The sequence below is a fragment of the Delphinus delphis genome, chromosome X (genome assembly GCF_949987515.2).
Source record: "Delphinus delphis chromosome X, mDelDel1.2, whole genome shotgun sequence".
Classification (NCBI taxonomy): Eukaryota; Metazoa; Chordata; class Mammalia; order Artiodactyla; family Delphinidae; genus Delphinus; species Delphinus delphis.
This window is the reverse complement of record NC_082704.1, coordinates 41,396,212-41,409,990: the sequence shown is the minus strand read 5'-3', so window position 1 is coordinate 41,409,990 and position 13,779 is coordinate 41,396,212. Positions and strand designations below refer to the sequence as shown.

Below are 13,779 nucleotides of genomic sequence, written 5' to 3'. Positions count from 1 at the left end.
ACACAGCTAATAAGTGGTGAGCTGGGATTCAAACACAGAAAGTTTGACTTCAAAACCCATGTTCATAACCACGACACTAAAATGTTAGCTGTTATTTGTGCCTTTGTTGCTGCTGCTGCTGCTTAATGACATAGGAAAATGCTTATGGAAAGATGTTGAGTAAAAAAATAGAATACAAAATTATATGTGTAGTATTATTCTTATTTGTCTTCGAAATTTTTGTATATGTACATAAACATGCATGGATAAAAGACTGGAAGAAAAATATACCAATATATTAAAATGATTGTCTTTTGGGTAAAGTGTTGAGAACAATCCTGGCACACAGGAAATGTTAAGTATTATCATTATGATCATTTGTTTTGATGTTCTGAAGATACACCAAAATGGTCTAAATGTGAATTTAATTTGTATTTTTCCTGCTCAGGACTCATACTTCCTGAATCTGAGAATTCACATCTTTAATTCTTCAGTCCTGGAACATTCTCAGCCATTAGTTCTTTGAATATTACTTTTTTTCCATTTGTCCTCTATGTCTCTTTACCTCTCTTTCATATTTTAAATTCTTTATCTATCTCTCTGTGTTATATTTTGTATATGTGTTCCAGTTTACCACTTTTTAGCTGTGCCCAATCTATGGTTTAATCTACCCATTGAGTTTTTAACATTAAAACTGTGTTTTTTAATTTCTAGAATTATCTTTCAAAACTACTTGGTCTCTTTAAAACAAAGTGTCTTCTTTTTTTATCATGTTTCACTTATGTCTTTAATCTTAAGCATAGTTATTTTACAGTGTGCATTAGATGATTCTATTATTTGAAGATTTGGGGTCTAATCCTGCTGTTGTATCTTGAGACATTGGCTTATGGTGGGGTGTTTCTTCATGTGTTTTATAATTTTTTATTGTAAGTCATGTTCAGTGTAGCTTTACCTGTGGGGATCTTGTGGAGGATTTGTCCCTTTAGAGCTGTTTTATGTTGCTTCTGCCAAGTAGTCTGAGGGATATCAACAGCTAGGACCCACTTTGTGCTAATTTTTAGATCTGGAGGATTCTTGGACTTTGCAAGGAGTATACATTTTGAATCTCAAACCCATGTGAAAGAAGCCTTGAGGATACAAATCCTCGTGGGAAGACCTTTTTTCCACCTTCCCAGATCCCAGGTTGTTTCTTGTTACTAGTGAATGGATTTTTTTGTCTAGTTCACCCTTACTGAAGATGTAGTCCTTTGAAAGTTCCAACTTTCTACAGGTGTCCCAGCTCCAATTCTCTGCCTTACTTAGGCCCAAGGCTCTGTCTCCTGCCTCTACATGGGCATCAGAATCTAAGCACCCTACTTTGTGAGATAACCAAACCACTTGCACCACACCATCAGAGCGGCTAAAACTTCAACATTCACTAAATGTTCTTGTGATCGGTTTTCCACTTTGTGTTTCGACCCCTAGTGATTTCCTTTACTTACCTGTAAACTCAGCTATACATTTAAAAGGACGTTATACTTTATTCTGTATTTCCAAGTGTTTTGTAATGTGGTTGGACTTTCAGGTTATTTTGGCCACTGCATTACTGAAAATGGATATCAAAGATTATTTTTAAAGGTAAGTAATCCTAGGATGGCAGGCAGCATTGTCTTAGATGTTAGATACAAACTACTATGCATAAAATAGATAAGTAACAAGGATATATTGTACCACACAGGGAATTACAGCTTTTATCTTGTACTAACTTTTAATGGAGTATAATCTGTAAAAATACTGAATCACTGTGCTGTACACCTGAAACTAGTATAATATTGTAAATCAACTATACTTCAATTTTAAAAATTCTTATTTAAAAGGTCATCCTCCTTTCTTTCATGGAAGAATATAAATGGATTTTTCTGCCCTATTTCATCATCTTTAAATATTTCTTCTTGCCTAAAAAAGAAAACAAAACTGTCAACCTACCAGTTATCTGAGGCCTGCTGCTTTTTTTCTTTTATCCTAATCTTGGCATATTTGGTAGAATACCAGATTTTGTGCCAGTTTCTTGAAAAGAACTTTGTTGAAAAGGACTATAGTGAGGGTGAGAAGGATACATTTCACATATGTCATATATATATATTATGGATAGGTCATTTGTAATATGAGAAAATTGACCAGATTAATGATCCTCAACTTTTTTGGTGAGTTCAGCTACAAAAATAAAAGGTGCTTGGCATGCTTCTTAGAAAGGAGAGAGTAATATATTTCCTTTCACACATTTCAAGAACAAATGTGTAATACGGATACACAACAGGTGGTAAATGGGCGAATCTTGAATGGTGGGTCATCCTCATTTTTTCTCTTTTGCTCCTCTTTTTTTTTTTAGCCACACCGCGCGGCATGTGGGATCTTAGTTCCCCGACCAGGGATCAAACCCGCGCCCCCTACGTGGAGTCTTAACCACTGGACCACCAGGGAAGTCCCTTGCTCCTCTTATTTAGTCATCAAAACTTACCCTATCGGGCTTCCCTGGTGGCGCAGTGGTTGAGAGTCCGCCTGCCGATGCAGGGGACACGGGTTCGTGCCGCAGTCCGGGAAGAAAAAAAAAAAAACTTACCCTATCTACCTTGGAATTACATTTCTGACTTAAAAATCTATCAGGTACCTACTGCCAGTCTTGTCCTTTTTCAGTCCTTGGCACTGGTGTGATTGTAATCTTCCTAAAACATGTGCTTGAAATACTTTAGAGGTTCACCATCACCTTCAAAATAAAATCTAAACTCCTTAACATGGCGTAACTAAATAGTACATGTCTACCTTGTGATCCTTATTTCCAGAGATTCTCCAATATCCACCTTGTATTATTTATTATTTTTATAAATTTATTTAATTTATTTTTTTAAAATTTTTGGCTGCGTTGGGTCTTCGGTGCTGCGCGCGGGTTTCCTCTAGTTGCGGCAAGCGGGGGCTACTCTTCGTTGCTGTGCGCAGGCTTCTCATTGCGGTGGCTTCTCTTATTGCAGAGCATGGGCTCTAGGCACGCGGGCTTCAGTAGCTGTGGCACATGGGCTCAGCAGTTGTGGCTCGCGGGCTCCAGAGCGCAGGCTCAGCAGTCGTGGTGCACGGACCCAGTTGCTCCGCGGCATGTGAGATCTTCCCCAACCAGGGCTCGAACCTGTGTCCCCTGCACTGGCGGGCAGATTCCCAACCACTGCACCAGGGAAGCCCCTACATTGCATATAAATCCCACTAGATTACTAGCACTTCCCCCAAATTCTATATATTCTTATTAGGCCTAAGAAAATATTTAATGAGACTATTATTGGTTTTAATGAAAATATTATTGATGAATTTGCTTCCATTAAAGGCAGGAAAGTAAATTTTAATTCTGCTTTTAGTGTTGATAAAATATTTAAACTTAATGCTGTGAGTTGTAATGTATCTACTTTTCAATTTTTCCAACATTTTTTCAACTGCTTTAATGTTCGGGAAAAAATTAACCATTCAAGAATACACAAAAACACATATATGGGGCCCACATTTTTCCTTTTTCCTCACACTCCAGTATGGCTCAGTATGGCATTGTCTTTATTTAAAATTTTGACGTTTTGTTCATCATGAATTTTTGCACTAATTTTGATTTTTAAAATATTGCATTAAAGTATTTATCTTGATCACTGAGTTTTTTGGCATCCCCTTAAATTTTGCACACAAGGTGAATGCCTTACTCACTACCCCCCACTTATCCCATCCCTACTTGAGGTCCTTAGATATATAAATAATCTATTTGCAACTAGTGGGCATCTGAAATTACTGAAGCTGAGATATAGGATTTTTATTCCTGGAAGTGGTTTCCATCACCTCTCTGCTTCTTAGTACAGAGCTCAGAGTTCTGAAGTGGGGAGAAATTTTATTTTTAACATAATATTAATTTTTTAGAAGAGTGAATAGAAGAGTCAGGAAGATGACAAGGATGCTGACCAGCAATGCTTCTACTCACTATTGTACTGGAAGCCCGTGAATAAAGCAAAACAAACCAAAAAGTGTAAGGCTTAGAAAGAAACAAAAGCAATGTTGTTATAGATGATATGTTTTTTTAATTTTCTACTAGAAAAATCCAAGAGGATCTACAAACTACTGGGTACAAGAATATATAAAAATGAGAGTTTGATTTTTCTTCCAAAAAATAATATTAATTTTTGAATAAGTAATATAGTCACATGATTCAAAATTCAAAAGGCATAGAGAAAAGATATATAGTAAAAAGTCTCCCTCTCACTCCTACTCTCTAAACACCCAGTTCCTCTCCCTGCAATCAATGTTAACAATATCCTTCAAGAGATAATTTATGCTTATTCAAGCAAATGTGTACATGTATTTTAATCCCCCCTTTTGCACAAATGGTAGCATATTGTGTCTTAAATACTGCTGTTTTAATTTAATTTAATATGTATTGGAGCTCATTCCATATCAGTATATAAAGAGGTTCCTCATTTTGTACATGTGAGTATATCTGCAGGATGAGTTTCTAGAAGTCAGATTTCTGGAATAGGTTTACACATCTATCAATTTGGTAGATATTGCTAAACTGCTGTCCATGGAGGTGGTACCAATTTACATTCTGACCAGTAAAGAGTACCTGCTTCCTTGCACCCACAAAGATGATATCTCAGTGCAGGTTTTAAAAATTTCTCTTAAATATAAACATCTTTTCACATGTTCAAGAGCCATTTGCATTTCTATTTCTTTGTGCTGTCTCCTTATATCCTTTGCCCATCTATCGAGTGACTGTTCTTTTATTATTGACTTGTAGGAGCCCTTTATATAAGAAGTAAATTAGGTCCTTTGTAGAAAAGTTTCAAATATTTGTTCCCCATTTGTTTTTCTCTTAACTTTGCTTATGGAAGTTTTTGCTGTTCATAATTTTTTATGTAGACAAAATTAATAACCCTTTCTTTTTTCACTTCTGAGTTTTGTGTGAAGTGGGGAAGCTGAAAGCCCACTAAAGAATAAAGACCGAAGGAGATCTTGGTAATCACTGTATCAGTAAGGAAGGGAATATGAATCAGAGTTGATTGTTAGAAATTTGTAAAATTCTGTAACCTTTGTAACTTCCCTGTATTTATTCTGCATGTTGTCCCATGTCTATTCTCCCATGGTGATCCAAAGCAAAACCCTTACTATGCTAAGAGCCTATATGTTTGTCTTGTGGAGAATGGAGTGATTAGGAATTATAGTTAATCTGATGGGAAGAACCTCAAAGTGTTGGCAGCTTCAAGAAAAGAAGAAAATAAAGCATCCCTGGGACCTGCCTAAGGGAAAGAAAAAAAAGAAAATGCTTGAAAAATGGGGATCAGCTCTTTCAACCTGGTGGTGTATGCTGCCACATAATGATGGATAGCTGTTGCAACTAACCCGTGTTGATGTTTCCTTTGTAGTGACAAGGTACATCTAGCAATATCATGACCACCTGAGATTTTTAATTTGAACAATACTGGTTTAATACACAGGTCAGTCATGTTATGTAGCAAATGGTTTAAGCTTTAAGGAAATAACTATAGGTCTGAAGGACAGTTTAACAAATACAGTAGGCCCTCTGTATCCACAGGTTCCACATCTGTGGATTTAACCAACCGCATATTGAAAATATTTGGAAGAAAATCCAGAAAGTTCCAAAGAGTAAAACTTTTAATTTCCTGAACTCTGGCAACTATTTACATGGCACTTACATTATATTGTATTGGGCATTATATGTAATCTAGAGGTGATTTAAAATATACATACAGCAGGATGTAAGTTATATGCAAATACTACATTTTATATAAGGGACTCAAGCACCTGCATATTTTGGTATCTGCAGGGGTGGGGGGGTTGTCCTGGAACCAATCCCTCTGTAGGGATGACTGTACTGCTGACTCCCTGCCTCCCCACTTTTTTTCCTTTTTATCTTTCTACTCATTCCTCCTTGCTTCATCAGAATACAGTGTTAAAACTCAAATAATATTTTATCTTTCTTTTCCTCTTGGCTTGTTTCTAACTTTTCCCATGAAAAGTTTATAGAACATTGTGAGTAATCTTTTGACTTTGGTGATATGCTTATGTTCCTCAAATTGGAGGGCAGCAATAAATTCCAGGGGTTACCCATGGGGATGGCCATTTGTGTAACTTCCTCTCTGAAGCCTGTTCAACGTTATCAGTTGTGTTATCTCCCTCTCTTCCCAGTCACTTCTGCTGCCCTTTGAGTCCCAAGGCATGGTCTCACTGGCACATTATTCTATCCCCTACCTCTTTCCCTATAATGTCTTACTCCCTCTCCATTTTACTCCAGATTTCTCTCACAGCTCCCTCATATTCCTAACATGTCCCCTCCTGTCCATCCCCACTTCCACTATCTGAATTCAATCCTCCACAGTCTCTTGCCTGAACTAACGAAATACCCTTACTATTCTCCTAGTCTTAATCAACTACCATATAGCTGTAAAAATGATCTTTCTAAATGCATATATGAGGGTAAGGGGAGGACTTTCATTTATCGTAAGCAATTCTATATTGTTTGAAAGTTTTAAAACATGCAGGTAGTACTTTTGTCATGAAACAAGTACAAATATTATATTATTCCACTTTAAAATTCTCCAACAGCTATCCATTGATTGCAACATAAAACTCAAACTTCTTAACATTACATGCTCCTTTAGCTCTGCCACTTTATCAACTAGTTAGCTTCATGAAGTGACTTCTTGCTTTTTTCTTGTTCTCCCAGACAACAACTCTGCCAGGATGATCAAAGATGCTCAGTTCTGAAAAATAATAATAAATGATAGCTACATTAAAGTACCTACAGTGTGCCAAGCACTTTACATGCACTCTCATTTTTCAACCCTGTGAGGCAGGCATTACCATCTAAGTTTTTTATAAAGAAACTGAGGATCAGAGGTTAAGTGACTTCCCTAATGTCACGCAGGTACTGGCCGAGTCAAGATTTGAACCCAGTTCTGCCTAACTCTAAAACTCCGGTTCTTTCCACTCTACGATGGCATCTCTAGAATGAAATGTTCCCATCATTCTGGCCCCACCTTCTAGAGAAACATTACTTCCTATCTTTAAACACTTTAGGAGGCAGTTTAGTATAGTATTTCAGCCCATGAGCTCTGGAGTCAAACTTCCTGGGCTCAAATCCTATTCCTATAACTTATTAGCTGTGTAACCTTGAATAAATTCTCCGAGCTTCAGTTTCTCCATCTGTAAAATGAATATAATAGCTCCTCTCACACAGAATTGTTAATTTTTAAAGATGATCCAATGTAAAATACTTAGTACATTGTGTGGCAAGCAGTATGCATACCCTCAATAAAGCATAGCTATTATTATTATATTGCAGATACATCTCAAAATTCTGTTGGCCCATTTGCTCATCTGGAATTCCTGGTCAGTACCTCTGAATCCTGGTTTGCCATATCCTAATTATCCCTTCTATGTGTTTCTGTGTAGCACAATTATATTGTATAGGCTTTGCCTTTTTGAGGGATTTTTCCAAGACATAGCTTTAGATACACAACTTTTAATTCATAGATTAAACAGCTAATTGCTCAAATGCTGCTCACTTGTTAAGGTGTTAAGAATGTAATGATTTAATTGTCAAATAGCTTTAGCATTTCTTATATAAGCGCTAAAAATAGTAATTCAATTCTTTTATTGCAGGAGTCATCTTTTTTGCCCTGTGTATTGTGATCAGTTCCACTTACTTGTCTTCATAGTGGGACCTTGGGATGACCAGAGTAACCTCGGGTGTATATTCTCATCGGCTCTTCTGTTGGCTCACGTTCTGTGTCAGGTATCAAGTTTGGACACTGCCTTGAGCAGCTGTTTTAGGGAAGCCAATCACAAAACCAGCCCTGGGCTGGATACTCTTGATTTGCCTTGTGATTTGTGTAAGCATTCAGATAAACTATCTGAACAGGGCCTTGGATATTTTCAGTACTTATGCAGTCATTCCCATGTAGTATTTCCTTTTCCCTACTGCTGTCATGACCTGCTCTGCCATTCTTTTCAAGAAATGGCAGCATATGGCCCTCAACAATTTTAGTGGTACCTCCTGTGGTTTCCTTTCCATAGCTCTTGGCCATTTTTCCTCTATAGCTTTTGAGATATCCCTTTTGGTCCATACCTACTGTCATTTAACTTAAGATCAATAAATGTAAACAATACCCTTACTCCTCCATGGAATGAAAATGAAGGTTACCAGACTTTTCTCTATCAACCTCTTTTGAGTCCAGAAGATGCCAAAAACAAAAAAATGAGGCTGAGAGGGAGCATGAGGACTCTGAGCTAAAATCTCCCTAGGCCAAAATTTTGTACTAAGGTATTGATACAAGGAAAAATTGGTTTAAAAAGGACCATCAATTGTTTTCCATGTAAAGGCTATTTTACATGGGGTTTATTGACTTATGTTTTTTAATTCACACTCCCTTGCAGATTTGTTAGCATAAATAAATATCAAGTTCTTGATTTCCTTGTATGCGTTACCCCTAATGTTCATTCATGGGCGGGGGCCTTAGGGATAGTCTGGTTCCAGTTTTCACAGTATGCTTGCATAAACCCTAGAGGTCCTGAGACAGTGCCTTAGGAACCAGGGGACGTGGTGCATAGGGATGGGCAGGAGACAATAGCAAGCAGGCCTCCAGACACCTCCACCACCAGAGCAGCTTTGTATTTATATTTTATATCTTAGGCTTCTTTTCATTTCAGGAAGAGTCTGCTAATCCAATCCTTATATTGAATCTTGAATTTTCTACCCTGAATATTTGAAATGAGGACTTTGAATGTCATTAGGGCTGACAGTACCCTTTCTATCAAGGTTCTGAAAATAAATTTCTTAGGCTGACAAAACAAACGAGCTCAAATTGTTGCTCTGGTACGTAACCTCCAAGAGGATGCAGGCAAATGGTCTACCTTTTCGTTCCCCTTGTCCTGTGTCTAGTAGAGTCGAAAATATACTTGGTGCTCAAGCGTATTACATGAATCTGACAGATCCTCTTTCTTATTATGTACGTTAGCTAAGCAAGCAATAATACTTTGTAAAACAGACATATCAGTTTGTGTCTAAAGGTAATGAGAATACTTTAACAGGTAATGAAGAATAAGAAATAATGATACAGTAAAAAAATATAATAAGTAATATATAATAAAAAGGAATAAGTAAGAATATGGAGAAGACTAAAGGATCCTTCCTTTATGACTTGAGGTGTTACATGAACTCTTAAATTTTATAGGGGGGGCGGGAATCAACATGGACATATAGACACAAGGTATACACCAGATACTCATCCTAAAAGCCTGATTTCTCCTGGACTTCGAATGCCATTATTCCTACTACCCTGATGCTTCTACTACTACTTCTTTACCATGTACATGTTATCCAAACAGCAGCCAGGCACTGCTAAAACTTAAGTTATATCACGTCATATCACATCACTGTCCGCTAAAAACCCTCAAATGGCTCCCCATCTTGCTTGGTAAAAGCCAAGTCCTCACAATGGCCTATAACGCCCTACATGATCAGCACATCCCCACCCGCCATCCCCCCATCTGTCTCTGACCATATTTCTTACTATTCTCCTACTCATTTTACTCCAGCCATACTGACCTTCGACTTTTCTTCTACACTGGTGTCACAGCATGCAGTTCCACCTTAGGGCCTTTGGACTTGGTGTCACCCCTACCTGAAACGTTCTTCTTTCAGATACCTACATGACTTGGTCACTTAGTTCTTTCAGGTCTCTGCTGAAATGCCACCTCCCCAAAGAGACCTTCTCCAATCATCTTTAGCTAAAATAACAATGCCCCACAAACATTCCCTGACACCCTTACTCTGCTTCTTCTCCTCGGCACTCATTATATTGACATATGGATGTGTTTGTTGCCTGTCTCCCCGTACTAAAACAGAAGCTCCACACAGGCAGGGACTGTTTCTGTGCACTGCTGAAATCCTGGCACCAAAAACAGTGTCCGGCAGAGTAGGTACTTAAATGTTTGGTGAATTGTGTTTTCATCAGGAGTTTTAAAAATTTCCTTGTAGTGCCTATATGGTGGGAAGTTAAACAGGGACTTGAGGCTTCTAGAAATGTGTATTTCTCAACTTTCATGGGTTTGCACTAGAGGCTCCCAACAGGTAGTTCCACTTTAGGTCTATACTCCAGTCCACTAGGATCTGAAGTAAGAGGAGTGGAATCCAGTCACTATAATCTCTTCTACACTCAGGGAACTAACCATCAGCACTGAATTCCTTCCCTCTCCATCTCATCTCTAGGTTCTCTTTTCTAACAAAAAGGTCAGCAGTCCCTGGAATACTGTACGATAATTTTCACAGAACAGGTACCCAGGCTGACTACATTTCAGCCTTGGAACCAGCCCACACCAAATCTCTCCTGGGTGTAGGTGATAACCAGAATAGAAAGCCTTCTCAATCAGACTTGAATCTTGTAGAAGTTTTTATTTCAGTGATTAAAAGGACGCAGTAAATGGAAACTATGCTGATTTACATTAGGCATGCACCTCTACCTGAAACTGCTGTTAGTTTTTGACTGGCCTAAATCATTATAACTTATTTTTTCATTTAGGCACATCTTTAAATTTTTTTGGACTCTGACATACAGGGTAAGTTAACTTGTTCCTTGTGGCAGTTTAGTATGAGAATTATGTTCGCTGGCTAGATTCCTTTAACTAAAGGCCTCTAGACTCTCAGGCTACCTGTACTAGCTCAAGACTGTACTTTACATACAGATATTTAAGTGAATCACAGTATAAGGGAGGGAGATAACCTAGAAAGGTGAAATGTACTGTATGAATAATCCATACATTTTTTTTTCCAGCACTGATAATCAAACATTAGATAAGGAGGCCTACAGTAAAGTACCAAATTACTCTTTCCCCCACTGCTGCCCTTTCTGAGAGACACAAAGATGTATATCGATCTCTCCAGAAATCTGAAAGGAATCCACACAAATAACAGATTATTACCTATGTGGTCCCACTATCAAATTATAGAGCAGTTCCACTATTAAAATTGTAGGAAGCAGTTAATGGGACTATGAGGAAAGCATCGTCCCACATACAGTAATATACATCTAGTAGAGTTTTCCATTCATCTGTCAATTGTTCTCCCAAGATTAGCATTAAAAAACACAACCCCAAACACATTTGACCCTCAAACCACCCCCACACACAAAAATTGGTCTTTGTTCATTCTCAGATGACAGGATGTCCCAAGAGTGACAAAGGTGGGAGCCGATCCCCCCACAGCCTTTTCTTCAACCATCCCATCAACTGCTCTTCATTTCTTGAACTACCTTCCTTTTCCAAAGAGGTAATACTCAGGTCAGTCAGAAAGGCTTTCTGAGAAGACTGGCTTGGATTTCTGGGTCTGTTCCAGTCGATTCAAGATGAATTGGCTTGTATCAATGAAGCGCTCAACGCAGTTCACAAAACAGGCCTCAGCCCGACTGTCCAACTTTGGCCCAGGCTTGTCCATGCACTTTTCCTGCTCAGGACAAGATACAGAATCACAAAGGGAACTTGGCAAAAAAAGGAAGGGGAGCTTCTTGTTGCTTAGAGGAAAAACTTCACCTAAAAACAGTATCTGATATGTTAATAATAGTTCACATTTGGCAGTTTACTTTGTGGCAATTTTCTACAGCCTTACATTAAATTCTCACAACCACCCTATGGAATAGATACTATTATTAATCTTCATTTTACAAAGACGGAAGTTGTGGCACAGAGATACTTTGTCCTAAGTCATGGGGCCAGAAAATGGTGGAGCTGAGATGTTACAAAGCAAGATAGGTAGCAAAATACAAGGGAAGTTAACCCTTCGCTGAATTTGGTTAGAACTCTACAATGCTGCTTGCATTAAATGCCTTTAAGACACACTAAAACCTACCAAAGGAAAAAAGAATATCTATGACTGGAGATTCTTTAACGTCTACGTAAGCCAGAGGCTCTTGAATCCTCTCTCAAGATGAATGGAAAATTGTATGAATTTTCCTAAAGGGCCCACAACTTTCAGATTCTTAAAGGAGTCCTTAACCACACCACCTGCTGGTCCAAACGTAATGAATCAGATTTTTAAAAAGAATCAAAGCACTCTGGTTCAAGGCAGACAGGAGTTTAGTAAGCATTTTTTAAGGGTCAGAGTCCAGCAATACCATAAGTTTATGGTTCAAATGAATTTCGTTCATTATTCTCTGTTGTGTACACAAGCCTCAGACTCTCCACTTCCAAGGAAAATTATCCTTGGCCTCTGAATTCTGTGAATTTTGTATGTCAAGGCAGGGCAGTTATGCTGTCTTTGGCTGCCAGAGAACACTTTGATCCCAAGCTGCAAATAAATGCCTTCTACCCTTTTGCCAAAGTCCCCTCACTGGGCATACTCAATTCCTCAACCTTCAGACCTGAAACGGCTTGGTATTACACAACAATCCAACAAGAAGGCAAAAAAGTGTGTATGTTGATAGAGATTACCCCACTTTTATAGTTAGTGGGCTAGAGCCACTCACTTCTCAGGAGGGACGCTTAGAGCAACTGAGTAATCAAGGCAAACTCTGAAGAGTGCAGGGACAGGAGATTCACTGATTCTCTGGGACTCAGGGTGCCAAAAATGAAATCCCAGTACTTGGGGCTCTCATCAGTCTTGGTGACCAGCACTGGCAGCTTCAACCTTAGGTGCCTAAAGTACTGGTTGGGACAACGGCATAAGTCTTCTATGATCTCCAATCCTCTGCACTAACAAAGCCGAGGTCCGGCGTGACAGCCCTCTGAGAAGCGGAGTCACTCTTTTTCCCTTCCGGCTCGACCTGAGGAACCTAAGGAAACCAAGGGGTGCTGCTGGGTCCTCTCCCTTCCCCGAATCCCAGGCGTCGTGGCGAGTTGCGCGAGGCAAGGGCAGGAAAGTAGGTACAGTGGCCAGGTCCCAGCCCCAGGCTCCTCACCCAACAAAGTTCCGTCATCTGGTGCACCAGCTGCTGGAAGCGCTGCTTCTGAGTCTCTACCTCGATGAAATGCTGCAGCTGCGGGTCGACCGAGCCCAAACCCGCTGCGGAGGAAGACGAGGAGGACTCCATCCCAGCGCGGCCACGCGTGCCGAGACAAACTCCGCACCAACTCACCGACCTTCACGTGTCTCCGCGGCGGAACCGGAACCACAATCCACTGCCTCCGGGACTGCGCGGGGAGCGCACTGCGCCGGCGCGCGGCCCTACGCGCGGGCCCGCCCCCCGCTCTGGGCGCTCCTCCCAGCCGCCCGCGCGCCTCGCGCCTTCCCGCGCGCGACCCCGCGGCGGCGCCACAACTGACCCCTGAGGTCACAGGACTCGTCGCCCAGCGCCGTGGCGCTGTCGAGACCTTATTTCAGAAAGACAAGAAAGAAAGAAGGTAAAAAAAGGAAGTTACTTCAGACCATGTGGCCCGTTCCTGGCCGGCCCAACAGCCCCGCCCCTGCCGGCTTCCAAATTGACCCGCGCTTTCCCCACTGCCAAGCTAGTGCTCGGCCCGGACTGCTGGGCCCGTCACTTAGCTGTCCTGGGCCCCTGGCTGTAGTTCTTTAATGGAATTTACCCCGCCTGAGGTAGGGGAAAGAGGATCTGGCAGAATTTGTCTCCAACTGTCAGATTCATTCCAATAGTATCTAATGCCTACCGAGTGTCAGGCAGTGTGCTTAGGTTTGTGATCAGTGTCTCTGATTCAGAAGCAGAATTTTCCAAGAGCCAGAGGGGTTAAATGCGGAGAATCCTGTGGAGTTCTCCAAGTAGGAATATGACAGAC

General features: G+C 40.1%; 1 protein-coding gene across 2 annotated transcripts; it reads right to left on the bottom strand.

Moving 5' to 3' along the window:
• Positions 1-4,056: 4,056 nt before the first annotated feature.
• Positions 4,057-13,140, bottom strand: TIMM8A (translocase of inner mitochondrial membrane 8A). 2 transcript variants are annotated; one of them, XM_060003065.1, is made up of 3 exons: positions 12,948-13,140; positions 11,307-11,497; positions 4,057-6,758 (listed from the first exon to the last, which is right to left on the bottom strand). In XM_060003065.1, exons 1-2 carry the CDS (start codon positions 13,077-13,079, stop codon positions 11,336-11,338), a joined length of 294 nt encoding a protein of 97 aa, XP_059859048.1. In that variant the 5' UTR covers positions 13,080-13,140; the 3' UTR covers positions 4,057-6,758; positions 11,307-11,335. The 2 variants fall into 2 exon arrangements, with proteins under 2 accessions (XP_059859048.1, XP_059859047.1); XM_060003064.1 differs by lacking the exon at positions 4,057-6,758 and having other exon boundaries at positions 10,303-11,497.
• Positions 13,141-13,779: the final 639 nt, after the last annotated feature.